General features: G+C 47.0%; 1 protein-coding gene across 2 annotated transcripts in view; it reads right to left on the bottom strand.

The window, feature by feature from the left end:
- Nucleotides 1-25,579, bottom strand: part of SEZ6 (seizure related 6 homolog) — a 77,348-nt gene that overhangs the window by 28,339 nt on the left and 23,430 nt on the right. For both annotated transcript variants that reach the window (XM_069089773.1, XM_069089775.1), the window contains exons 2-3: nucleotides 11,531-12,199; nucleotides 10,338-10,471 (exon numbers count right to left, since the gene is read on the bottom strand). In XM_069089773.1, the coding sequence (XP_068945874.1) occupies nucleotides 10,338-10,471; nucleotides 11,531-12,199 (803 nt within the window). The remainder of the gene's footprint in view (nucleotides 1-10,337; nucleotides 10,472-11,530; nucleotides 12,200-25,579) is intronic.

Here is a 25,579-nt window from a genome sequence, read left to right as displayed (position 1 = left end):
GCACAATGTTTGACATACAGTAGGTGCTTAATAAATGCTTGTTGATTCATTGACTAGGGAAAAAAAGAGGATATATATATAAAATCCGCCTGCATCCATTTCTTACAGCATTTGAACCTGGTTCTTCTGATCCCAGACTCAGTAGTCTGTCTGTTACACCATGGGGCTGGAGACACCTCCTCCCCTCCCTCCTTTACCTTGAAGGCGCCATTTATTTACACTGTGTCCCAGCCATTAGGCTGTGAGCTCCTTAAGGGCAGACAATCTTTTGTCTTTCTTTGTGTCCCTAGTGCTTAGTGCCCTGCCTGGTAAACAGTATGGGCTTAATAAATGCTTGTTGACTGTCTGACTGAAGGGGAGTGGGGGAGGGACAGCTTTCCTCTACTCCTGGGCTACTTCAAGACTCCAGCCCATCTTGGGTCTCACCCAGAAGTTCCTCATTCAATGCCTTTCCATTGACTGCAGCTCCCTGGGAGCAGGAGCTGTGTCCTGGATGCCCTTCCTCTCAGATTCTGCCACCTCCTGTGCCCCACCCCCCTTTCCCCATTGTCCCCGATTCAGCAGCAAGGAATACCTCATCAGCTTCCAGCTGCCCTGGCCCCCTGGGAGCTTGTCCTGCTTGCTTGGCTCTTCTCCCCATGTTCCCTGGCAGCTGGGTTTTTTTTTTTTTTTTACCTAGCATTCTTCTCTTTTCTCCAGAGGTGTAACCATTCAGGGGCAAACCAGACTTTGCCTCAGGACACTGACATACAGTGGGGCGTGCTGCCTTCCTCTGGTGACCACCATTCCTGAATGTGCCCATGTGGAATAAGAGGTTGCTGTGGTGACCTTCTTAATCAATCAATCAACCAATTAGCAAGCATTTCTTAAGCAGTTACCATGAGCCAGGCTCTGTGGTAGATGCTGGGGATACAAAAAAGCAAAAGCATCCTATACCTTCTAGGAGCTTAGCCTCATGGTCTCACTGTCTCCCTCCACACCCTCACATGGAATGAGGGTTAGAACCTCCCCTCTCTCTGTGCCTCTGTAGACCTGGCCTCTCTGCACCTGCTGACCACACCAAACCCAAGCTGTTTTTGACCCAGTTTCCTAGCATCCTGGTAGGGTAGTACAACCACAGACTTGGGGCAGGAGGGAACATCAGGTTCCTCTTGTCCAACCACCTTATTTTACAGAGAGAACCAAGGTCTAGGGAACTGGTCACTTCCCCAGGGTCATACCGAAAGCAAGGAATAGGAACTGAATAATTGGGCCCTGGGGCCTCTGACTCTGATTTCAGCATCTTTCCACTGAACTACAGCTTGCTTCTTCTTGGTACTCATTCCTCTTTTCTGCTGGAATCCTTCTTGGACTCTACCCTGGATCCTAGATACCAGGGCTCCTGAGGGGAACAGAGTGGCCTCTTTCTCAGGAGATAGTGATTGGTTCCCCCAAGGCTGGAGGCCTCAGGAGATGAAGTGGGGCCTAGGAGCTGCCAACTTGGCTCTTCTGTCATCAGGAGATAACAGGTACATTAGAATAGAATTCCAAATCTGGAGTCAGAGGGGTCAAATCTTTCCTTCCTGTGTGACCTTGGGCAAGTCATTGTCATTTTCTAGGCCTTAGTATCTTCCTTTGTAAAATGAGAGGGTTGGAATATATGACCTTGGGATTCTCTTCCATCTCTGGTTCTGATCTTGTGCCAATTCACCATCATTAGCCCTTGGTACTGAGTGGGGAGGATGCTGTAGGTGGTGAGTGGTAGCAGGGTCTCCCAGAAGACTCCCAGAAGACCCAGATCAGTCTTAGGGACCTTTTCTCTGCTATCTAAAGGGCTGCAGGTGGGTCCCTTCTCTTATGGGACAGGGTTAAGTCCTGCCCTGGTCAGCCCTGTCTCTTCTTACCTCCCTGATCATGCCTGTCACTTTGCTGGCCTGAGATCCTCGCTTGGTTAGAGAGCTGAGCCTGATAGGGTTGGGGGGTGGGGAGGAGGGAGTGTGGAGGATGGGGCTGTGATGAAGTCTTGAGGCAATTTACAGCAGTCTGAAATGCTCCAGAGACAGATTGAAATGTCAGCTCTGCTCAGGGCTCGGCCATCTCGGAGCCACTGATGAGGTGGCTGCCTGTCCTGGGAGTAGAGGGAGGGAAGAGGGGCTGAGGAGGGAAGGAGGAAGCAAGGACATCCTCTGCCACCACCTCAGAACTGTGCTGGGTTAGTGATGAGCAAGTCAGCCTCAAGGAGTTGTTATGGCAACAGGGTAGGGCCTGAACCATCCTCCCTAGGTCTTTACTCTTGGTGTTTGGTTCCCCAGCCTTTCTTGGGATTCTGAGGTTCTCTTGGGAGGGAAAGGGGGACCTTGGATTCCCTTCCTGTTTCCTTAAGATCTGCTTAGGCCTGAGAGATTGTTTTTGGTGCCTGTGATCCAGAGCCCATTGTTCTTGCCTGGTAGGCCGAGGCAGATACTGAGATGGATTGGCATTCATCTCACAGGCTCAGAAAGTTGAAAGATCAGCTTCCTCATTTTACAGAGGATGAAACTGGGTCCAAGATAGGGGAAGCAATTTAGTCAAGGTCATAAAAGTAATAAGTGGCAAAGTCAAGATTTGAATGCAGGGCTTCTGACTCTGGATCTGTTGCTGGGTAGAATCTCAAGTCCTTAAGGACCCAGATGATTGAAATTTTGGTTCTGTATCTTCAGTGCCTTCCTGGAACATGAGGGAAGCCTAGTGCTGTGGGAAAGTGCAAAGGAGTCAAAGGATCTGGGTTAGAATTTCCTCTCTGTCACTATTTCCTGTGTGAGGTTGGGTGGATTGCTTAACCTCTCTGGGCTTCATTTTACTCATAAATAAAACAAGAGAGGTGCAATGGATTGCCTCCAGGTTCTTTCTAGTTCTGACTCTATGAGCCTGGGATCCCACAGCAGGTGCTTAATGCATGTTTGATGAATTGAATTGAATTTCTCTTGATGCCTTTCTTGGGAGACTTTTCTTTCCTGTGAGCAGGACCATGCCAGGAAACAGAGGCAAGTTAGGGCAAGGTCACATCCATAACTATGTGCCAGGCACTGTGCTAAGCACTTTATTATCTCAGAATAACCTTAGGAGGTAAGTGTTATTATCATCCCCATTTTGCCAATAAGAAAACTGAGGCAGACAGAAGTTAAGCGACTTGCCTAGGGTCACACAGCTAGTAAGTGTCTGAAGTCACATTTGTTCTCAGGTCTTCCTGACTCCAGACCCAGCACTCTTTGCACTATGGCTCCACCTAATGGCCTAATCAATTGGTACTTATTAAATATAGGGTACTGTGTTAAGGGCTGAGGATATAGAGAAGTACCAAGGACAGTTCCTGCCCTCAAGGAGCTCCCGGCTTCAGAGGACAGCACCCTGGCCCCGGCTTGGGATCTCAGCTAATGATAATATTAATACCCAGCATTTAAAGATTGCTTTCCATACATTATCTCATTCATGAAGAATTCAGTTTGATCCAACCAGTACTTATTAAGAAGTGCTGTGTGCTTGGAAAGGTACTGTTCCTAGTTCCTAGGAGTTGGAGATAAGGCAAAGCCCTCAAAAAATTTATAATACAATGATCTGCTCAGCAACATGGTGAGGGAAATGGTTTCTGGGAGGGACAGTGGGTAGGGGGCTGACTAAGGAGTCAGAGAGACTGAAGTTCATTTCTTGCCCTTATATGAGGACAGGAGCTGTGAGACCCTGGGCGAGTCATTTGCCCTTTCTCAGCCTCTGGACCTTACCTTTTCTTAGCCTCAGTTTCCTCATTTACAAAATGGGGATTATAGTAATCCCTAGCTTCCAGGGTGGTTTGGATCAGATGAGATAACACAGTACGATGCCTTACAAACCTCCAAGCACTATATCAGTGTTAGCTGTTATTATTCTTATTACAGATATCATAGCCATTTTACAGATGGGGAAACTGAGACTCAGAGAGGGTTAAAGGACTTTTTCCTGGTCGCATAGTATTGAAGGTGGGGTTTGAACCTGAAACTTTTTGGGCTCCATGTCGAACATGTTTCCTACTATACCTTGTTTCTTTTCAAAGCCTGTCACCCTTGGATTAGCAATTGAATTTATAGCTATAGAAGCCACTAGTGGTCAGGGGACAGGGCAGGCATGGGGACTGGGGGAGACCATCATCTTGCCCAGATTGGGGACACTGCTATCTTTAAGAGGAAGGGGCTATTGGTAGGGTTTCCATGTCAGAGTAGACGAGAAGAGAGCCAGGATCCTCTCCCTGGGGAAGGGGGCTGGGGGTGACATGGAGTCAGAGGTAAATGGGGGTAGGAGGTAGGAGGGTAGGTATTCTACCAGGATGGCCAGATTTGTTTCAGTCTCACTTTCAGCTCTCTGGGGACCTGTGTCTTCAGGGCAGACTCACCAGGACATGCCAGACCAACTCCATTTCCATTTTGGTCAGTGACTAGTCTCCCAGAACAGGAGAATCAGGATTTCAGCAAGTTCCTCCTAGAACTTCTTATATGAAGTAAGAGACGTGAGCTGGAGGGTTAGGAGGATTTGGAACTGATTGGATGGTGGACCCAAAGAGGCATAATTAATGGGCTTGAAGATGGGGTAGGGAGGAGGAAAGAAGACTGACTCTGTAATCAGAGGGACTGGGTGGTTCAAATCTTACTTCTGATGCTTCTTGTGTGACCTTGGGCAAATTATTTCATTTCTGTGGGCCGTGGTTTCTTCATCTGTAAAATGAGGGGGTTGTACCAGAGATCCTTCCAAGTCTTCTCCATTTCTAGATCTATGAACCTATGACAGTGCTTCATCTTCCTGGATCTTAGTCTCTTTGTCTGTGAAATGAGAGGGCTGGACTAGATGACCTCTGAGGTCCATTCCAACTCTAGACCCAAGATGCTATGAACTGTGAGTTGGAGGGAGAAGCCTTTTTCCACAGGGTGGGCTAAGATAGACCCTAGTATCCAGCTGGCATCTAGCCTAGTGCATGAACACAGCATGCCAATGGTGCCACCTGCAGTATGTGGGGGCAAACATAGCCAAGAGGGAAAAGGGTGGGAGGGTAGAGAGATCTGGGCAGCTGCATCCAGGCTGCCAGATGGCCTCAGAACCCAGCCAAGTAGAGGAAGGGAGCCGGCATTGAGCACGTTTTTGGAATGCCAAAGCATGAGGAGGGGGTGGGCACCTGGCCCTGGCATGCAGATGGAACTATAGCCTCTAAAGGGGAAATCATGATCATGGGGGTAAGGGATGTCAACTGGCTGCCCTCTGCTAAGGGAAATGAGATGGGACCTGGCACTGGATGCACCCAATCACCCATGGTACCCACCAGAAACTTATGGATCTAGGCTCTTGTTTCTTGCCTCAGGAAAGAAGCTTCGCTAATATGCCAGGATGATACCCTGATGCCTGCCTGTCTGGAGAGAATCTGATTTCCTCACTAATTATGACCAAAGAGTTTCCGGCAGCCTGTGGGTTCAGTCCTATCCCTGCATGGAGGCCCTATGGCTTCCTTCTCTTACCATCTTGGTGCCAACTCTTCAAAAGACAGTGGGGAGCTAGGGATGCTGGGTACCATCAAGGTTACCTAGGGTCCTTGTGGAGCAGGTTCCCCCAAGGGTCTGCATAGGTCTAGGGATAAAAAGATTTGAGGTGACAAAGCTGGGGAAGGAGATGTTTAGATGTATTGAAGTGCAAATAATAGGGGACAGGAAACAAGGAATTTTGGGTTCAGATTACAGCTCATTTATTTATTACCTATTTTGGGCCATTTCCCTTCTCTTGGCTTCAGTTTCCCATTCTGTAAAATGAAGGGGTTGGATCAAATGATCTTTAAGTTCCTCTCTCTCTGCCTCTTTCCCTCTGTCTCTCTCTATGTGTCCCTCTGTTTCTCTGTCTCTTTTTTTCATACTAGACCTGTGATTTTTATTAATACAGGGAACTCCCAATGAGGAAACTCCCTCTCCCAATGCCACTGGCCATCTCCTCTGTAACTGGTTATCTTAGAGGTCTGCCTGGGCCACTGGGAGGTTGTGACTTGCTCAGGGGCACAAAGTCAGTATGTGTCAGAAGCAGACTCCAACCCAGGTCTTCCATACTCTGGGACCAGAGTATTTCTATCCATTATAGTTATTCTACATGTATGTACATACATACCACCTACCAGTCAGCAAATGAAGTAGGAGAGGAAGTAGGGAGCCATTGTTGATTGTAACTCCTAGGAAGCTGGGTTCCCAGAGGCTGTACCCCAACAATGAAGGGGGAGATACTAGCTGGGGCTGCAATTCTGCTGTAAAATGAGAGATGCTTAAGGAAGATCTTTTTTTCAATTCGGGCAAACACTTTGGAAATACTTCCTGGTTTAGAAGTCACCCAGCTGATTGATGTCCCTGGAACTCTGTGTCCCATCCCTTACCTCATGATGGCAGTTTCCCTGGAAGAGGGGGTACCCTGTCTGCTCTTCATCTCTGTCCTTTGTCAAGGCAATTTCAGATTTTAAAAAATATTTTCTTTTTTTCCAATTACATGTAAATTGTTTTTAGCATTCTTTTAAAATTTTTTTTTCAGTTCTAAATTCTGTCCTCCCTCATTGAGAAAGCACACAGTTTAATATAGGTTATACATGTATCAACACACTTTCAATAGCCTCTCCAGATTACGCCCTTCCCCTCAATCCTTCTAGGGTCATCCACCCTGGTGGATGATGCAGAAAGCACAGATACTGCTAAGGAGACAAAGTTTCCCTCCCACACTGGAGCATGCTTCTCCTTTGGGCCAAAGGCCTGGCCACTCCATCTCTGTTACACCTCTGAAATTTGTTCATCTTGGTGCTGATGGGCACGACAACTTAAGCAGCTTTTGTATAAGACTTGCTGATCTTATAGAAATGTGATTTATTATTGTATTATAGTTCTGGACCTATGATTTCATTAGCATAGGAATCTCCCAGAAAATTTTGCCTGTGCAAATCACTGTAAAATTGTATTGTAATTTATTGTCTTAGTTGCCTCTGCGAAATTGTGACTTGCCCAAGGTCATGCAGCTAGTTTGTGGCAGAGATGGGATTTAATCTTCTAGTCACGTATTCTTTATGAGAGGTTATATCGTTTTGTGTTCTATTATCAGGAGAGATGATACAGGTAGATATCACTGGAAGCCTTGGTGGGGTGAAGAAAAAAAAAGAAAAGGGGGGAGGGATTTATTTCACAAAAAGCCCTTCCTCTCCCAACCCTGTACTCAGAGAGTGTGTGTGAAAGGGGAGAGGAGCCAAGTCCATTTTCCTGAATACAAATGAAATGAGTCTTTATTATTTTTTTTAGCACACTTCATAGACTGGTGCATATGTCCCACCCACCACTGGGCTTCCCAACCTCAACTTCCTGCTGCCTGTAGTAATGAGCCCCCCTCCTTGACTAGAGCAATCCAAGGACACCAGCTAAAACAGGGATTCTTCACCTTTTTGCATCTTGGAACCCCACCCCCCTCCCAGATCCCAGTTTGTAGAAACCTATGGACCTCTTCTCAGAATCATGGCTTTAAATACATAACATAAAATGCATTGGATAATAAAGGTAACTGATTCTATTGAAATTGTTATCAAAGTATTTTTTAAAAGTTCACAGACTCCACATTAAGAACCCTTGTTCTAAGGGGTGGCCAGGTGGCTCAGCGAGTAAGAGCACCGGCTCCAGTGTCGGGATAACCTGGGGATCAAATCCGGGCTCAGATACTTAGCACCACACCCAGAAATAACTGGCCAAGTAACCTCGAGCAAGTTACTTAACCCCAATTGCTTAAAAAAAAAAAGAACCCTTGTTCTAAACTGACCTTTCTATTTTACAGATTAGCAAACTGAAGCTCAGAGGGACTTGCTCAACCAAAGTCCCACAAGTGGTTACCTCCACAGGTCATGCCACTCAATGACCCTGTTACAATTCCCACCTTGTTTCTCGGTCCCTCATCTTCAACCTACTAACCTACTCTCTCCTGAGAAGGGTCCTCTGTGCAGTCCCAGCTGCTCAGGCTCACAACTGTCTTTCTGTTGACTCCTCACCAGGGGAAGAGATGGAGGGCTGGGGGGGTGGGCTTTTGCTTGGCATTTTAGAAATACCAGTCTGGGGGATGTGCGGTTCTTAATTTTGTTGTTGCCTGGTAACAGCTTTTGCGTTTTGACAAAAAAAATGTGTAACACACATGCACATACACACACACACATAAAAGCACAGACGTCTATACCGTTTAAAGAGGGACTCACTATACCAATGACTCAGGAGATAGGGAGGGGAGAGTTGAGTAGTGAATAGAGCCCAAAGTCTCTGCCTGCTTTTAGTATAGGTTCTGGTGCTTCTTTTTCTTTCCAGGACCCAACAGGGAAGGAATGTGCCTCAAAGTAGGCCCCTTTGTGGATAGGCTATTAGGGAGGAAGGAGAAGGGGTCTGGTCCAGGGACCTATCAGTTGTCCCCTCCCCCACACCTGCAGCTGGCTTGTTCCACCCAAAGAAACACAGCCGGTGCCACCTCTCATTAGGTGATGATTTTACATTAATTACGTTAATTAAGCGGCACTGAGTGCTAATGGCTTGTGGTGGGAGGGGGGTGTCTGGGTAACCCTTGCTACTAATTACCCTTTCAGGCAACAGCAACAGGATTGAGGGACCTGGCCTCAGAAGAGGAGTGACCTGTGTTCAATGGGAGAAGGGGCAATAAATAGCATGGCTGAGGCCTAGGGTTAGGCCTGACTGGCCCCACTTCCCAATTCCTAGCAAGATCCTAACTCTCCTCTTTTTTTCAAGCTATATTTTAGCTACCTTGGCTATGCCTCTTTGGTACCAGGCACTCATATTCACAGTGCACTATATCTTGGGGCATGGGGATTTGGCCCCTTGAAGATGGATGAATGGAAATCCGCTTCATTCCCAAAGGGAAGGGATTATGGGACTATAGATTCTAGAGATGGAAGAGTGATCCACTTCAACGTCTTCATTTTACAGTTAAGGAAACTGAGGTTTAGGAGGTTAAGTGGCTTGGCATTGGTCATCAAGCAGGCAGAGATGTGGTGGCACCAGCGTTGAGGCATCATGGACCGGTGGAAAGGGCATGGGAACTGGGGGGCCTGAGTTCAGATCCTAGTGTCGCCAATGATTGCCAAGCTGACCTTGGTCAAATTATTTTGCCTCAATCTCATTTTCATCCTTTGTTGAATGAGAAGGCTGGACCTTATGAGTGCTAAGGTCCCTTCCAGTTCTAGACCTATGATTTTGTGATTCTTTGACTGGGGAGTGGGGAAGAGGGACATAGAATCTAAAGTAAAAATAGAACCATAGGGCTGAGGGACCTGAGAGCTCATCTACGACAACGGAGGTTCTCAGTAGAGAAGTGCGTGGGCCAAGGTGACACAAGCAGTAAGTTGTGAAGCGGAGTCTCCAACCCAAGTCCCAAGTCCCCAGTGTTCTTGGCGCCATATCTAAGCACCTTCACCTACATATAGGGCTTTACTCATTTTGAAATTCTTTCTTTTTATCCATTCTCATCCTCCCTTTGTGAAGCAGACTGTTTGGTGTTTATTACTGGTATTTTAGGGACCAGAGAACTGAGGCTCATGGAGGCCATGAGATCATAGCTCCAAAGCTGGAAGCAACCTCAGAGGTCATTGACTCTCACCTCATCATTTTCAGATTATGAAATTGAGGCAGAGAGAATCAGGGTCACACAGCTAGGAAGTATCAAAGTGGGGATTTGAATCCAGGTAGGACCGGGGCTATTAGGACCTAGGTCTCTTAGAGCCCATGGTCAATACTCTTTTGTTCTTTACATCAGACATGTTAAACTCATACCTACAATATTCCTTGGCAGAACCAGATTGCATATAATTGGGAAATATTTAACTAACTAATAAAAATACAATAAACCATTGAGAAGATCATACTTTAAAACCAAGCCGATATGTCGTACAGGATCTTTATGTGTGTATTAGTAGCTTCTGTTCTTATAACATCTGGGTTTAACACTGTCTTCTTGGCTTCCAGGCTTTTGTGTCATTCCTAGACCCCAGTTTTCTTTGGGGGAGCAGCTAGGTGCTGCAGTGGCTAGAAAGCTTGCCTTTGACTCAGGAAGACGAGTTAAAATCAAACATCATTGACATTAGACCTTTACTAGCACTGTGGACCTGGACAAGGCACCGAACCTTTGACTGTCTCAGTTTCCTCAACTGCAAAATGAGGATCATAAAAGCATCCATCTTTTAGGGTTGTTATGAGGATAATATTTGTCAAGTGCTTAGAGCAAACTGCCCGGCACAAAGGAGGACCCATAAATACTTGTGTCCCCCCTCCCTGTCCTTTTTGGTGCCCCAGAGGACCCTCACTCACCTTAATCTCTACACCATAGCCGGGATAGACGGTGATATAGTAGAAACAATCCAGGCTGTTGTCATCCGATGAGCTGGGTCCTTCTGGAGAGTTCAGAGAGCCCTGCGGCCTTGTGAAATTCCAGCTACAAGGAGCTGCGGACCAGGTGGAAACAAAAGGAAACCCACCGTTAGCCTGGGCTTCCTGTGAGATTTTAGCTGAGATGGGGTAGGAAGTAGACTTGGTGTTTCCCTCTCTTCCTCTTTTACCTCCCAAAAAAACCAGCCTGCTCCTGTCTCAGGGGCTCCCCTACTTTCAGGTCAGGTCACTGCCATTGGGAGGGGCCATCTTGCTGCTGATGGCCATTACTAGTCCAAGGGCGTCCCAGCCTTTGACCAGAAGCCTATGAGGATCCCCTAGAGGGAGAAGGGGAGCAGTGGGTTCAGATTCTGGACACTTGCCCCTGCTATGGCCCACCCTTGTCCCTAAGGAGAGATTGAATCACAAAGGCCACCATCCTCACCTCCATCATGACCACTGCCACCATCACTTCTATCTTAAGTCTAAAGCCAGAAGGCACCCCAGGGGTCATCTAGCCCAAACCATCATTGTACAGGGAGGAAACTGAGGCCCAGGGAGTGCAACTTACCCAAAGTCACATAGGTAGTAATTGTTCAAGGTAGGATTTGAACCCATATCTCTTGTGCCTCATGAATTGTCTGTCATGAACAAGTCCCTGTGGTTGGGGCACCTGTCATCTTGAGGGACTCTCACAATAACATAGTGTGTTTGGTCACCAAGATGCTTTGCTTCTAATAGTCGCAGCTAGAGGGTGCAGCAGTCAGAGTGCTGGGTCTAGAGTCAGGAAGACCCGAGTTAAAATCTGACCTCAGACACATGCTAGCTGTGTGAGCCTGGGCAAGTCACTTAACTTCTGATCGCCTCAGTTTCCCCAACTGTAAAATGGGGATCATAGCAGCACCGATTTCCCAAGGTTGTTGTGAGGATCAAATCAGATAATGCTTGTAAAGTCATCAGCACAGAGCTTGGCACATAGTAGGCATGCATAAATGTTTATTCCCCTTCCCTCACCCCTCTAGCAGCAGTTATGGGAATCTGCCTAGTTTTTGGATGGAAGTGGCTTTGTCTAAGGGATGGTTTCTAGGGAGTCCTTTTCCAAGGATGCCCAGCCTTCTCCCAGGGTGGAAACTGACCTGGTGGTTGCACGGTGGTGATGGTGGTCGTTGTGATTATGGTGGTGGTGGTGGTCTCCTCATCGTCCCCTGAGGCAGTAGTGGTGGCAGGGATCCCCACCGCTGGTTCTCTGGCCTGAGGGGGCATGACCTCTGGGACCCACGGCTGGGCCAAGTCCATGGGCACATCATGGGTCACCATCCATGCACTTCTGGGAGGTGCTGTCACAGGCATGTCAGCCTGAGCCAAAGATGGTACAGCTACCCCTGGCCCTGGTGGGGGGGCCACTGTGATGGGGAGAGTGGGCCATGCAGGCTCTGGACTCTGAACCCCATCCCTCCCCAGGGTGTACGTGGGTCCTGGATCCATGGCTGGGGTGGGGTTTGTAAAGATGGGGCGGTCATCTTGGTGGGCCAGATGGGCCAGAGGGCTTGGGATGAAGAGTGTCGGTGCATCATGCTGGAAGGGGGCCACCCCTCGAGTTAGGAAGGGCACCGGCTTCAGCTCCTCCTCTTTGGCCTGGGCATCCTGTAGAAACTCCTCCAGCAGCGGGTGGTGGTTGAGCAGTTTCAGGGTTGGGGCTGTGCTGACAAAGTGGACCCCTCCCTCAGGCTGTTCAGGTGTAGGGGCCACTGTGAGCTCACTGTCTGTCTCGTCGCTACTTGGGTTCTGGAGCTCGGAGGAGACTCCTGTAAAGAGAGTAATAAAAGTTCATGTTTCCATGGGTTTTGAGGCTTATGATGTACCATATATAAGCATCAATCAATCAGTCAAATCAACTATCATTTATTAAACACCTACTATGTTCCAACCACTAAGGGGGAGGGAGTGGCCCCAGATCTGGGGTTTTTCTGATGAAGAAACCTCTCGTGAGCAAACTCCCTCTGCATCCGGTATTAGATGGACCTCTGGTCGTGGGGTTAGGAAGACTTGCGTTGGATGCCACTTTTGAAGCGTACTGGCTGTGGGACATGGGGCAATTCACTCACTTCTCTGGGCCTCAGTTTACTCATTAGGAAGATGGTGGCAGCAATCACTCTCTCTAGAGGGTTATTGTGAGGATCACGTGAAGTGATGGACACAAAACAGTTTCCAAACCTTAACAAGACACATATGAATGTAAACTCTTACTGTCAGAGCTGGAAGAGACTCTAGGGATCATTTATTAGAACACCCTTCTCTAAAAAGTAGACCTAAAGACATCAAATGAATTGTCCAAGGCCATCCAGGTAGGGAGCAGACCCATGATTTGAATCCAAGATCCTGGAGGGCAGGGACTGTCTCACTTTTGCTTGTTGATTGCCTGATTGGTCCTTTGCCTCTCAATCCAGGGCTCTCTCCATTGTGTTACAACCTTGAAGGCCTTCTTGTCCAGCCAACCTCATTTTACAGATAAGGAAATTGAGGTCAGGTGACTTATCCAAGGTCACACAGCTAGTGAGTGAGGCAAGTTTTGATTACAGGTCTTTGTTGTTGTTGCTGAGTCATTTTCCAGTTGTGTTCTACTCTTTGTGATCCCATTGGGAGTTTTCTTGGCAAAGAAACTGGAGCAATTTGCCATTTTCTTCTCCAGCTCATTTTACAGGTGAGGAAACTGAGGCAAACAGGGTTAAGTGACTTGCCCAGGGTCACACAGCTATTAAGTGTCTGAGGCTGGATTAAAACTCAGGAGAATAAGTATTCCTGAGTTCAGGCCCAGTACCCTATCCACTGTGCCACCTAGTTGCCTGTGTATTATTATTATTATTATTAAGGTGAGTTTTGTTTTTGAGCTGTTTTTCAGTCGTACCAATTCTTTTGTGACCCCGTTTGGGATTTTCTTGAAAAAGATAGTGGAATAATTTGCCATTTCCTTCTCCAGTTCATTTTGCAGATGGGGAAATTGAGGCAAGCAGGGTTAAGTGACTTGCCCAGGGTCACACAGCCAGTAAGTGTCTGAGGCTAGAGTTGAACTCAAAAAGATGAGTCTACCTAACTGCAGACCTGGTGCTCTGTGCACTATGGTGCCACCTAGCTCCCCGGGGTTGACACTAGAGCCTGGGTCTCCTGATACCACCCTATTTTTCTCTCCGAAATCTGTTAGAACTTAATCTTAGGTCACCTTTTAATAAATGTTCTGCCCCTTTAGAGGCCAATGGATTATGGTTCTTAGCAAACTGGGCCTTCGGATTCTGCACACTCTTTCTGGGGTCCTCCGTCAGCACAGACGCCCCCTTTTAGGTCCGCATTAAGACAAGTTTATTTCGCTTTCCCCTCAGAGGGTGTTTTTTCAAATACTTCATTTCTTCCATTCGGTGGTACACTAAAGCTGGCTTGTACAGCTTGTGAGAGCAGATGGTTAAATTTCCAGGGTGAATATTTACACCTCAGAAATCAGCAAACTATGAGTCAGGACCTGATTTATTGTTTTGTTCATTGTCTAGACTTGGGAAGGTGATAGAGAAAACAGTAATAATGCAAAGTCCGTTTAAAAGTGTGTCATGCATACATTCCTCTCCCTTGCCTCCATCTCAACCCCAAGCTGGTTGTTAAATATTTGCCAATAAATTCCCACTCTCACTTGTTCTCTCCTTGTATTCTTCTGACCCTTCTTGAGTGGTAGGTTTGCTATGAAATGAGATTCGGGGATTAAGTGACTTGTCCGGGGTCCTGTCAATCAGTCAGTCAGTCAATTGATAAACATTTATTAAGCTGGAGATGCAAACATGAGTTAGCCAAATTTGTTGTTCAGTTTTTTTCAGTCGTGTCTGACTCTTTGTGACCCCATTTAGGGTATTCTTGTAAAGATACTGGAGTAGTTTGTCATTTCCTTCTCCAGCTCATTTTACAGATGAGGACACTGAGGCAAACAGGGTGAAGGGACTTGCCCAGGGTCACACAGCTAGTAAATGTCTGAGGTTGGATTTAAACTCAGGAAGATGAGTCTTTCTGGTTCCAAGACCATCGCTCTACCCACTGTGCCTCTTAACTGATCCTAGTCAGCCAATAGGCATTTATACATTGTTTATGTGTACCAGGCCGTACGGATGGACAAAGAAAGGCAAAAAAAAAAAACAACAAAAAAAAACCAAACTTCTCTTAAGGAGTTCAAAGCCTAATGGAGGAGACAGCATGCAAACAGCCACAAACAAACAAGCTATGGAAGAAATACAGAAATACGTAAAAGAAATTATCGGAAAAATATAGAAATGTGTAAAAAAAATTGGAGATAATTAACAGAGGGGCGGCCCTAGGATTGGGAAATGGTTCCTATAGGTCGTACTTGGAGTGCCTAGAACTCCAGTTAGGATCCAGTGAGGGTTCCACCTGCTAGAAATAGGACTAAAAACTTCCTCTACCTCCGTATTATCACTTTTCCTGAATGATTTAATCGTTGTGTTATATTGATTGATTGTCCAACTCAGGGTCTACTAGGACCCTCAAGATCCTTTTTCTTGCAGACCAGCCAGAGGATAAGGGTGGGGGGTCAGTGAAAATGAGCTTCTTGGAGTTGGGGACCTTCAGCCTCAAGATGTAGATCTTGTTTCAGATGCAGATACTACAGGTTACCCAGACCTTCTTGCACATGAGGAAGCAAAGAGATTTTTGATCTGTGACTATTTCAAAATGGTTCCATGAATAACTAATGAGCTGACAGGCAGGAAGATAGAATCAAGGCAAGAGAATGGAAGTGATTTGAAAGGAGATGATCAGGTCCTCTGCTTGTCTGGAAGCGGGGCTGCCAGCCCCTGGGCAGGCTCGCACTCACCCCGTGAATTGGCAGGCGGGGAGAGAAGGGAGATGGGCTGGACAGATGGCACGCATTCTGTTCTTGAGAGGACGACAGCCCTGACGTTTCTGGCGACTGGGAACTCTGGGGAGTGAGAACCAAGAAGAATTTGGCAGACTGGGTTGGAGTGGGGGGAAGGAAGGATGAAGGGAGAAACTGACTTTCTGAACGAAGAGATGCCAAGCTACCCCCACCGTCTGAGGATGCATTGGCCCCTTAGATCACAGGTGGAACAAGTGGGTTTGTGTCCTCTGGCAGAAGCATAGCTTGACAAGATGCCGTGCCATGGCTGGGCCTTCATGTGTCACCTCCAAGAGCAGATGGTACTCCAGTGCCCCTTTTCTCTCATCAGTATCCAAGAGGTAAGACAACAGATGGTGCTTCTGGGTTTTGGGCCTTTCACCTACATCTCTGCAGGTGAAGATTGTTGGTTGGCTGGCATCCTGGGTTTGGGGTGCTATATGCCCAGTGACCTATCTGCCTCAATAGTCATGCATGTCTCCTGCAAACTAAATATTGTGGTAGTTTTAAAAAAAATAATTCAATTGAAATTTTTCAATGAGCAGAAATCTAGTTTCCCTCCATTGCTTCCCACTATTAAAAAAGAAAAACAAAACCCTTTTAAAAATAGATATACAAGCAAGAAATACATACAAAATACATAAAAAGTATATAAATATACTCAAATATATACAATGTACAATACAATACTATATTATACATATACACACATATAAAATAAATATGAGCAGGCAAAACAAATTCTTCTTTTGTCCATGACCAAATAACACGTGTATCATTCTGCATCCTGAGTCCATTTCCTCTCTGCTGGGTAGCATGCTTTCTCCTCAGCCTTCTGAAATCATGGTTGGTCATTGCATCAATCAGTCTTTCAAAGCTACTTGCCTTTATAGTACTGTTATTATGTAATTTGTTCTCCTGGTTCCGCTCACTTCACTTGACATCAGTTCATACAAGTCTTCCCAGGTTTCTCTGAACACCTCCCTTTCTCCGTGTCTTACAGCTTAAAAGTATTCCCTTACATTCATTACTATATGTGGTCATCTTTGTCATGTCGCTAGGTGGCTAGGGATCCCTAAAGTGGGATGACCCTAGAGGGAGAAGGCATGTTATAGTAGATATGGCATTGGACTTGGGGTCAGGAAGAGCTGGCTTTGCATCCCCCCAGGATACTCGCTAGCTATGTGACTCTGGGAAAATTACTGAACCTCTCCGTGCCTCAATTTCCCTCATCTTCAGAATGAGGGGCTCAGCAGCTTCTGAGGTTTGCTCCAGCTCTATGATCCATAATCCAATGCAGAAATATGCTCCTTTTTCTTACCCAGGGGCACTGACTAACTTTGCCTGTTGGCCAATCTGGCACAGTATGGCTTGACCAGCAGTCTCTGCCTCTCTGAGGATTGCTCACCACCTGGGTCCTTGCCCCTGATGTCTGCCCCCCTCCCCAGTCCCCAGCAAGGTCAGGGACCATGTGTCGGTGCAGAAGCAAAGAGATACCTCCATTCTCGTCAATTGCACTGATTGCTTTGAGGGGAGGGTGGGGGAAGGAAGGAACGAGTCCTCGGTTAAATGGGATCGAGATAGCGTATCAAACAAGTAAATTGATTTGGCAATCAGCTGCTTCCGAGTCTCAGTTCTGTTACCACCTACTGCTTTGAGACATTAAGGTAATCTCGTCTAGACACAGTATTTCTCTAGGAATTGGGGGGAGGAGTCCAGGGGAGCGGAGATAGAAAGGACACAATTAAAGATGCCCTTGCTTGGTGTGAAGAAGGCCCATTACTCCTGTTCTTCTTCCCCATGCCCCAGTGTCACTGTGTTCATGGCCAAAGTGCTTGATGCCTATTGAGAGATTCCTTCCAACTCCTTTTCACTCTGGCCATTTGCCAAGCTGTCCACAGAGCTCCAGGGACAGGAATTGTAGAAGCTTTGTAACTCATGCCCTAGGGCCAGGTTGTCCTGATTGGTGAGACCTTCATCATCATCACCACCATCATCATCATTCACATACATTTTCTTTCTTTTAATTTTTATTTCCCCCTAATTACATGAAAAAACAATTTTTAACATTAAAAAAAATATTTTTGAGTTCCAAATCCCCCCCTCCCCGCATTTGAGAAGGCAAGCAATTAGATATAGTTAATATACATTTACTAAGAGACTAGTTATGTGCAGGCATTGTGCCAAGCCCTGGGGATACAAAGGAAAAAAAAACCCAGTCCCTGCCCTCAAAGAGCTTACATTATAACGGAAGAGACAACTCTACAAGATAATATACAGTATAAGAGGAAAGTAGTCTCAGAGGGAAGGGATCAACAGGAGAGATCAGGAAAAGATTGGGGTGAGGCTTGAAGGAAGCTAGGGAAGGCAGGAGACGGAGGTGAGATGGGAGAACATTGTAGGCATGGAGGATGGTCAAAACAAAGATGTGAAGTGAGGATGTCATGTGTGGGGAGCTGGGAGAAGGCCATTGTTGGATGTATGCACACACAGAGGGAAGTCAAGTGTACGAAGACTGAGAAGGTACGGGGGCTGTTGGGAAGGGCTTTAAAAATCTGTAATAGGGGCTTTTAGATTCAGTCCTGAAGGGAATGGGGAGTGGACTGAACAGGGAGGGCAGTGACATGGTTAGGCTTGTGCTTTAGGAAAATCACTTTGGCAGAGGGGTGAAGGATGGACTGCAGTGGGGAGAGGCTTGAGGCAAGGAGACCGGCCAAAGAGCTTTGGAAATGGTCCATGTATGAGGTGATGAGGACCTGCCCCAGCGTGGAAACCATGTCACAGGAAAGAAGGGAATCTATATAAGAGACATACTGTGAAGGCTGAAAGGATAAGATCTGGTAACAGACTGGCTACGTGGAATGAGTGAGAGTGAGGAGTATTAAGAAGGACCAAGACTGTGAGTGAGCCTGGGGGATTGGGAGGATGGCAGTGCCCTCAATAGTAATGAAAAGTTCAGAAGAGGAGAGGGTTTGGGGGAAGGCTAATGAATTCCTTTTTGGACATGTTGCTCTTAAGATGTGGATGGAGCATCCAGCTGTTCAATGGGCAGTTGATGATTCTAGACTGGAGTCTGGAAGAGTAGAGAGGCTGAATCAGATGTGAGAATCTGCTACATAGGGCTGATGATTAGACACACAGGAGTTGACGAAATCACAGATAAGATAGTACATCTGCGTGTAGCCTACAACTTCTGGAGGGAGGCTGAGCCAGAGTAAAATGGAATAGGAAATATTTAACAAAATAAGTAAAAATGCAATAGAACAGTGTTAATATGTGGTTTCTTAGGGCAATCTGTACCTTCAGGGATCTTTATGTAAAGTTTAGTGGTCCCATGTCTGTTTGAGTTGACACTGGGATAGAGGGAGAAAAAAAAAACTTCAGGGCAGACCCTTGGGGGACACCCATGACTAGCGTGCATAAATTAGAGGAAGATCCAACAAACAAGCTGAGTGGTCAGTTGAACCGAGAAGTAATGTCTTGAAAAGATAAAGAGGAGAGAGTGTTCAGGATTGTAGACACCTTTCTCCAGGAGTTTAGCCATGAAAAGGAGGAAAGATACTGGCCAACCCTAGGTTGGGCCAAGATCTCAGTATGTCAAGCCATCTGTGGTCCTGAACATGTTACTTTACCCTTGTGGTCTTCCCAACTGTTTCCTCTACTTCATGCTCTTGGGCATTGTAATCAAATTGATTCTACTATTGTTGTAGGCTGACATTCAAATCCCTCTGCTGGAGACGCCACCGATTCCCACCCCACTCTGACCCTGAAATCCACTCTTCCCTTGGTTGGGGGACATTTATTCAGCTATTGCTCCCAAGGTCCTCTGGGCTTTGCCATATGTGCTGTTACTTTCCTTGCCCAAAAACTCTCTGGCCTTTCTTTCTGCCATGACTGGAACGTAAATGTCTCTTTTACATGTTCCTCCCTCCTCTGTAAGATATGGGCTCTCTCAATTTTCCACTTGTACCCCCAGAATTTAGCATGGTGCTCGACACATTAATAAATATTTTTGTGAGGCAGCTAGGTGGTGTTGGGAATGGAGCACTGGATTGGAATCAGGAAGACCTGAGTTCTAATTCTGACTCAGGCACTAACTATGTCACCCTAGGCACATTGATTAACCCATCAGCCTCAGTTTCCACATCTAGAAAGTGGGGACAATAATGGTATCTACCTCATAGTTTGTTGTGAGGATCAAGTGAGATTATATATGCGTATGTATATATATACACATTATATATACACACATAAACCTTAAAGTGCTACATAAATTTTATTATCAATTGAGACAATGTAATGATGATTACCTTATCCAACGATGACAAACTAAGGCTCTGTCCATGCCTGAAATGCTTTCCCTCTTTATCTCAGCTTCTTGAGATCCTTGATTCCTTTCAAGGCTCAGCTGAAATGCCACCTCCTATAAGAGGGGTCCCCCCAATTATCTGGTCTGGGACCTCAGAGGTTACCCCACAGTGAGCTTAAGGGAAGTCCCAACCTCTGCAGCTAGGGCAGTAGCAGTGAGGGGGCCTAAGGCAGAAAATTCTAAAAAGAACATTCTGCCATCTCCGAGAGCCTGGGCCAAGAGCTAGACAGGCAAGGGTGGTGGTGGTGTGAGTGGTGTGTGTGGGGGGGTTGGGGTCAAGGGAGCATGTGGGCTAAAGGGCTTAGGCCCATTTCCTTGACCTGAGTTCTGAAGTTCCCTTCTAGCAATCAGATGGATTCAGGAGAAAGTCAGGAAAGATTTAATTTGCACAAATTGGCAGGGGCAGGCTTTGGATGCCTGTGGTCTCCCCACAAGCCAGGTTTCTGGGTCATGGGAGAGTGCTGGCCATTTTGGGTCACATGCCTTTTTTCCTACTCTCTTTCCCCAGGTACCATTGCCTCTGTTGTGGGCAGTGGGTAGGTAGGACACCCACTTTACTTTGTTGACATCCGTTTCAGACACTCTCCCCTAGCTTTTCTTTGGGAGAAGAAGAGTATGTGGGCAGCGCAGAAGGGCATTCCCATCAGGAGAAAAACCATGGTGGGCTAGACACTCTTTAGTTTTCTTTGGAAACTGTCAAGGAGGCTTTCTTTTATCCTTTAACATCCTCTACCCCTCTCCTATGGGCACTTGAAACCTCTGGCCCTCATCATCATTACCATCTCTCCTTCTGTGAGCTGGTGAGGGTCTGCACCAGAATGGAGGGCAGTGCTAGAGAAGAGGAGATATATATGGGAGACTGTGGTAAGGCTAGGAATGAGAAGAATAGGCAGCAGATTGGATATGTGGGTGAGTGAGAGCAAGGAAGTTGTGGCTCTGGGTGACTGGGAGGATGGCACCCCCTGCTCTCTGAAGCCATGACCAACTTCTCCCCCTGTCTTTGGTCATTCTTTTTTTTTAAGCCAGGTTCAAGGATTTAGACCCAAAAGGAACCTTAGAGATAATTTAGTCTAATCCTTTATCACTTCCCCATTTTACAGATGAGGAAATTGAGGTCCAGAGGTGGTTCAAGGTGCCACAGGTATGATCAGAGCTGGGTTTTGAGCCCATACTCTCTGTCTCTGAATGGAATTTCTCTGCTTCAGTTTTTCTAGTCCTCTGAACTTCTTGCTTCAATTTCTTCTTTGTAATTTTGGACATGGTTCCTGTGTCCCCATGCAGTAGGACTTCTCAGTCCTTGCCCTAGTCAAGGGCAGGGCGGGATACTGCTGCCAAGCATGGGGAACCTCTTAGGCATCAGCTCTGGGCTTCAGAGGGGCTAGAGATGGCATCAATTCCTTCTAACCTTCTCCAGGGCTTCAAAGCTTCCCTGGCCTCCGAGACTCAGCTCCCATCCCACCATTTTCACTAGGAGCTTCTAGGTTCGCATCATTGCTAGTTCCCTCCCTTAGAGAGTGCCTTTCACTTACTCTTGTATGTACCTAGTTAATGAGGTGCTAGCTCTCCCATTAGAGTGTAAGCCCCTTGAGGGCAAGGTCTGTGTTTTGGCCCTTCTTTGAATCCCGGCGCGTGGCCCTGGGCCCGCCACCCAGCAGGTGATCTGTGAATGCTTGCTGGCTGACCACCAGACTTGGGTTTGGAACCCCAGAGCTCAGCGCGGAGCCTGGCGCCCGGTAAACCCTTCCTCAATCGCGCGTAGGTGCTCCAGAAATCCTGTCCAGTCCGTTCTCCCGAGATAACCCCCGGACGATGACACTCCAGGAGAATGCTGCAGTCTGGCTACAGACGAGGCTGTCGACTCAAAAACAAAAACACAAACAGAGCTGCCAATTTGGGGGTTCATTTGCATAGTCTCTGCTTGTTGTCAGAATGCAGGGGGATTGTTTTCCTGGCCCGAGTCCTTCCCCCCGGGTCTCCTCCCGATTGGTCTCGGGCTCCAGCCGGGGATGAGTCTTCGTGCTCCCCCCGGAGTCCTGGGAGGTTCGTGTTGCGGGGGTGTCGGACCCCAAAGAGTTCCCAGCTTCCTTTTGGTCGCAGCGCCCTCTCCTCCCAGCCTGGCCCTCCTTCCGCATTAGCGCTTAAGCTATGCAAATAACTAACGGGAGGGAGCCCGTTTAAAGTATTTAGACTAAATGAAAAAAGGCTTTCATCAGTGCTAATGAGCCATTCAGGATGCCTCCCTGGTGAATTCGCTCTCCTTGCCTCCCTGCTCTGGTTCTCTGCCCCCCTCTCCCCCCCAATATACCTCTTCTCTTCCCCCCACCCCAGCAGCAGGCACTCCTGGGGAGTGACGCAGCACAGGAGGAGGGGGCTGGCCCCATCCAACCCCCGCAAAGACGAGCACCTCCACACCTGAACAGCCCCGTTCCCCCTCCCCCGCCCAAGTTCTCCTCCTGGGCCTGTGTAAACACACTGTCACTGTTATGTATGTCACTTGTCAGAGTTGGGCTGAAAGACTAAAAAAGAGAGAGGGAGAGACAGGGGGAGATAATGGAAACTTCCTCCACTGGGTCAGGCAGGAGGCCTGTATGACCTTGGATAAGTCCTTTATACTCAGCTGTAACATGATGGGGTTGAGTTAGAATGAATGCTCTCCAAGCTGTAAATCCTAGAATTCTTTAAGTGTCGGGGTGATGGGGGCGCAGTGAATAGAGCACCGGCCCAGAGTCATGAGAACCTGAGTTCAAATCCCACCTCAGACACTTGACACTAGCTGTGTGACCTTGGGTAAATCACTTAACCCAAATTGCCTTGCCTTCCCCCCTTCAAAACAAACAAAAAGACTGTGGGGGTTGGAAATGGGAAGGGAGGAACAGTTCTGGAGCTTTAGAACTTTGGGAAGCCTCTCTGGACTTGGAATGGGTGAGGGGAGGTGGGATGTCAAAATCCTGGGTTCAAATCCTCAGACACTCCCTAGCTATGTGTCCTTGGGAAAGTCATTTAGTCATTCTGAGCCCTGGTTGTTCAGTCATTTCAGTCGTGTCTGACTCTCCATGACCTCTTTTGGGGTTTTCTTGGCAAAGATACTGGAGTGGTTTGCCATTTCCTTCTCAGTTCATTTGACAGAGGGGAAAACTGAGGTAAATAGAGTTAAGTGACTTGCCCAGGGTCTAGTAAGTGTCTTACAGCTAGTAAGTGTCTGAGGCCACATTTGAGCTCAGGTCCTCCTGACTCCATGTCCCATGCTTTATCCTCTGTGCTTCCTATCTGTCTCCATGACTCTCCATTTTGCAGAGGAAAAAAAAAAACAGAGAGTTTAAATGACTCAGAAGAATCCATGTGGCTAGTAAGTGGTGGAGGTGGGATGATAGCCACTCTTTCCACTGCTAGTCCAGTGTTCAGGCTCCTTGGTACCTTCTCTGAAGAAGAGAGCTGCTGGGGTGGGCTGGGCAAGCCAAGAGTTGAAGTGGTCTCTGAGCCCAAGAATTTGCTTCAGGAAGCTGGGGACAGGAAGACAAGGCTAGAAACTTTCCCAGAGAACCAAACACGGGGAGACTGAGAGTGGGGGACACTGTCCCTGCTCCCCACCCCTCCCCACCCACACCTTCTTCCACCTTTCCTGGCTGCCTGGATCTGAGAGGTTAAGCTGGCCAAGCACAGTGAGAATGAGATTTTAATGGGATCCATTTATTATCCCATAAAAGTTAATGAGTTTATCCAGGAGGTGCCCCGGCCCCTTTCAAGTTTTAATAGGGGATTAGTACAGTGCCTGGCCCCAAAGACCTATATTAACCCCCCAGATCCACCTTCTTCAAGAGCCAGTGGGGAATTAAGAAGGGTTATTCCCAGGGGCTCAAGGCTTCTCATGCTGGCTGGCTGTCCCCTTGGGCTTTCTGCCCATCCTATGTCACCCTCTTATCTCCCTGAGCACATCCCAACCTTGTCCCTGGGAATGAGGCTGCCTGGGATCAAGTCTGAAAAATTCTGAACAGAATCTCAAACCATCTCCCCCCAAGTCCCACCCCATCCAGAAGTAAAACAGTGCTAGGTGGACCAAAGAGAATATCTCCGGACTACTGCGCCCTCATGCCTAAGTACCTGCCATTGCGGAGACTCTAACCTGGTGTAAGGAAAATAATGAATCCCTAGAAAGTTTTATACTTTTCTTTTTTTTTTTTTGCTTTTTGGAGGGCAATTGGGGTTAAGTAACTTGCCCAAGGTTACACGGCTAGTTTTTAGTGTGACTGTTAAGTGTCTGAGGCCGGAACCAAACTTGGGTCCTCCCGACTCTGGGACCAGCGCTTTACTTACTGCACCACCTAGCTGCCCCCAAATTTTATACTTTTCAAAGTTGATCCTAACAATAACCTAATTAGGTGAGTAGCTAGGGGGATGTACAGTGAGGTGGCCAGCTAGTGGGTTGCCCTGGAAAGGCAGTGCTGAACTGGGAACCACTGGACCTAGGTTCAAATTTCCCCCTCTGTTCTATATTATCTGTAGGACTCTGAGCAGGTTACTTGGGGCTTGGACTAGATTACTTTTAAAATTCCTTTCAGTTCTAGATATATGACCTATGGCAGATGAGGGGAACTGAGACTCAGAAAGGTCCCCTCAAAATCATGAGTTTTATTTTGCAGAATTGCATTATCAGTAAAGTCTCATAGATTTATAGCTGGAAGGAACTTCAGAAGTCATCCACTTTAACCCCCTCATTTTACATGGGAACAACTTAGTCTCGAGTAGTGAAGAGGGAATTTGAATCCCTATTCTTTGACTTGGAATCCAACGCTCTCTCCCCTGTACTGTGTTGCCTTTAAGACTCAACCACTACTCCTACCACATCATCCTGCCTGGCTCAGTTCAGCTTGGTTCCAGGCAGCTGGTAAGGCTGGCACTAAAGATGCATCTCTCTTTCCTTTCTCTCTGATAGTCAGGCTCCCTGGCTGGCAGGCTATAAAAAATGAATTCCTACGCTCAATGGGCATTTTGTTCTTGGGCCAAATAGGGAAATGGGTTACAGCGCCAATTCTGCCCCTTCAGGTGCCATCTTACTGTGGCCTGGGTACCTCTGTGGCTCCTGTAAACAGCATTGAGCCAGACGTGGGTAGGATAGAGGAATGTGGATGTAAATGAGGGAATTACACTCAGCTCTTGGTTGAATAACAAGACAGGGCATGTTGGGGCAGGCATGGGACTGGAGAGACCGTTTGGTCAGGTTGATTTGCTCACTGTGCCAAAGACATCTTGCATTTATCCTACCACCTCTGTGCCCTTATTAATGAATTATGCTTTCTTTTCTTGGAACAATCTGCCTAACCCCTGGCCTTTCTAAGGAACTGTGACCTTGACTAAAGTGTTACCCACTCAATTCTCAGAGGAGTAAAATGTAGATCAAGGAGGGAAGAGACTTACCCAAGGTAACAGAGTGAGTTATGGGCACAGGAGGGACTAAAGCAGCAATTCTTAACCTCAAGTCTATAAACTTAAAAAAAATTTATAATTATATTTTGATGTAATTGGTTTTCTATTAAATTCTATGCACTTAAAAACATCATTCTGAGAAGAGGTTCATACATAGTCTTCTTCAGCCTGCCAGAGGGGTCCATGGTAAAAAAAAGGTCAACAGTCCTTGGAAAGTCTCCTGGGCTACCTGGATTCCTAGTCCAGAGACTTGGATTTGAATTCCAGATCTGAAACATAATAGCTATGACTGTGGGCAAGCCACCTCTTTAAATCTCAGTTTTCTCATCTGTTTAGTGAGGATAATAGTAGGTTAGGATAGTAAATAGTTGTTAGGATTGTAAATAGATCTAGAGCTGGAAGGGGTACAGATGAGGAAACTGAGGCATTGACTTGCCCAGTGTCACACAGTAAGTGTCTGAGGTGGGATTTGAACTCCGCTCTTTCTGA

This window comes from Petaurus breviceps, unplaced genomic scaffold (genome assembly GCF_028583685.1).
Source record: "Petaurus breviceps papuanus isolate PSGF00001 unplaced genomic scaffold, PetGlider_PUasm1.0 186, whole genome shotgun sequence".
NCBI classification, from domain to species: domain Eukaryota; kingdom Metazoa; phylum Chordata; class Mammalia; order Diprotodontia; family Petauridae; genus Petaurus; species Petaurus breviceps.
This window is presented reverse-complemented; position numbering and strand designations above follow the sequence as displayed.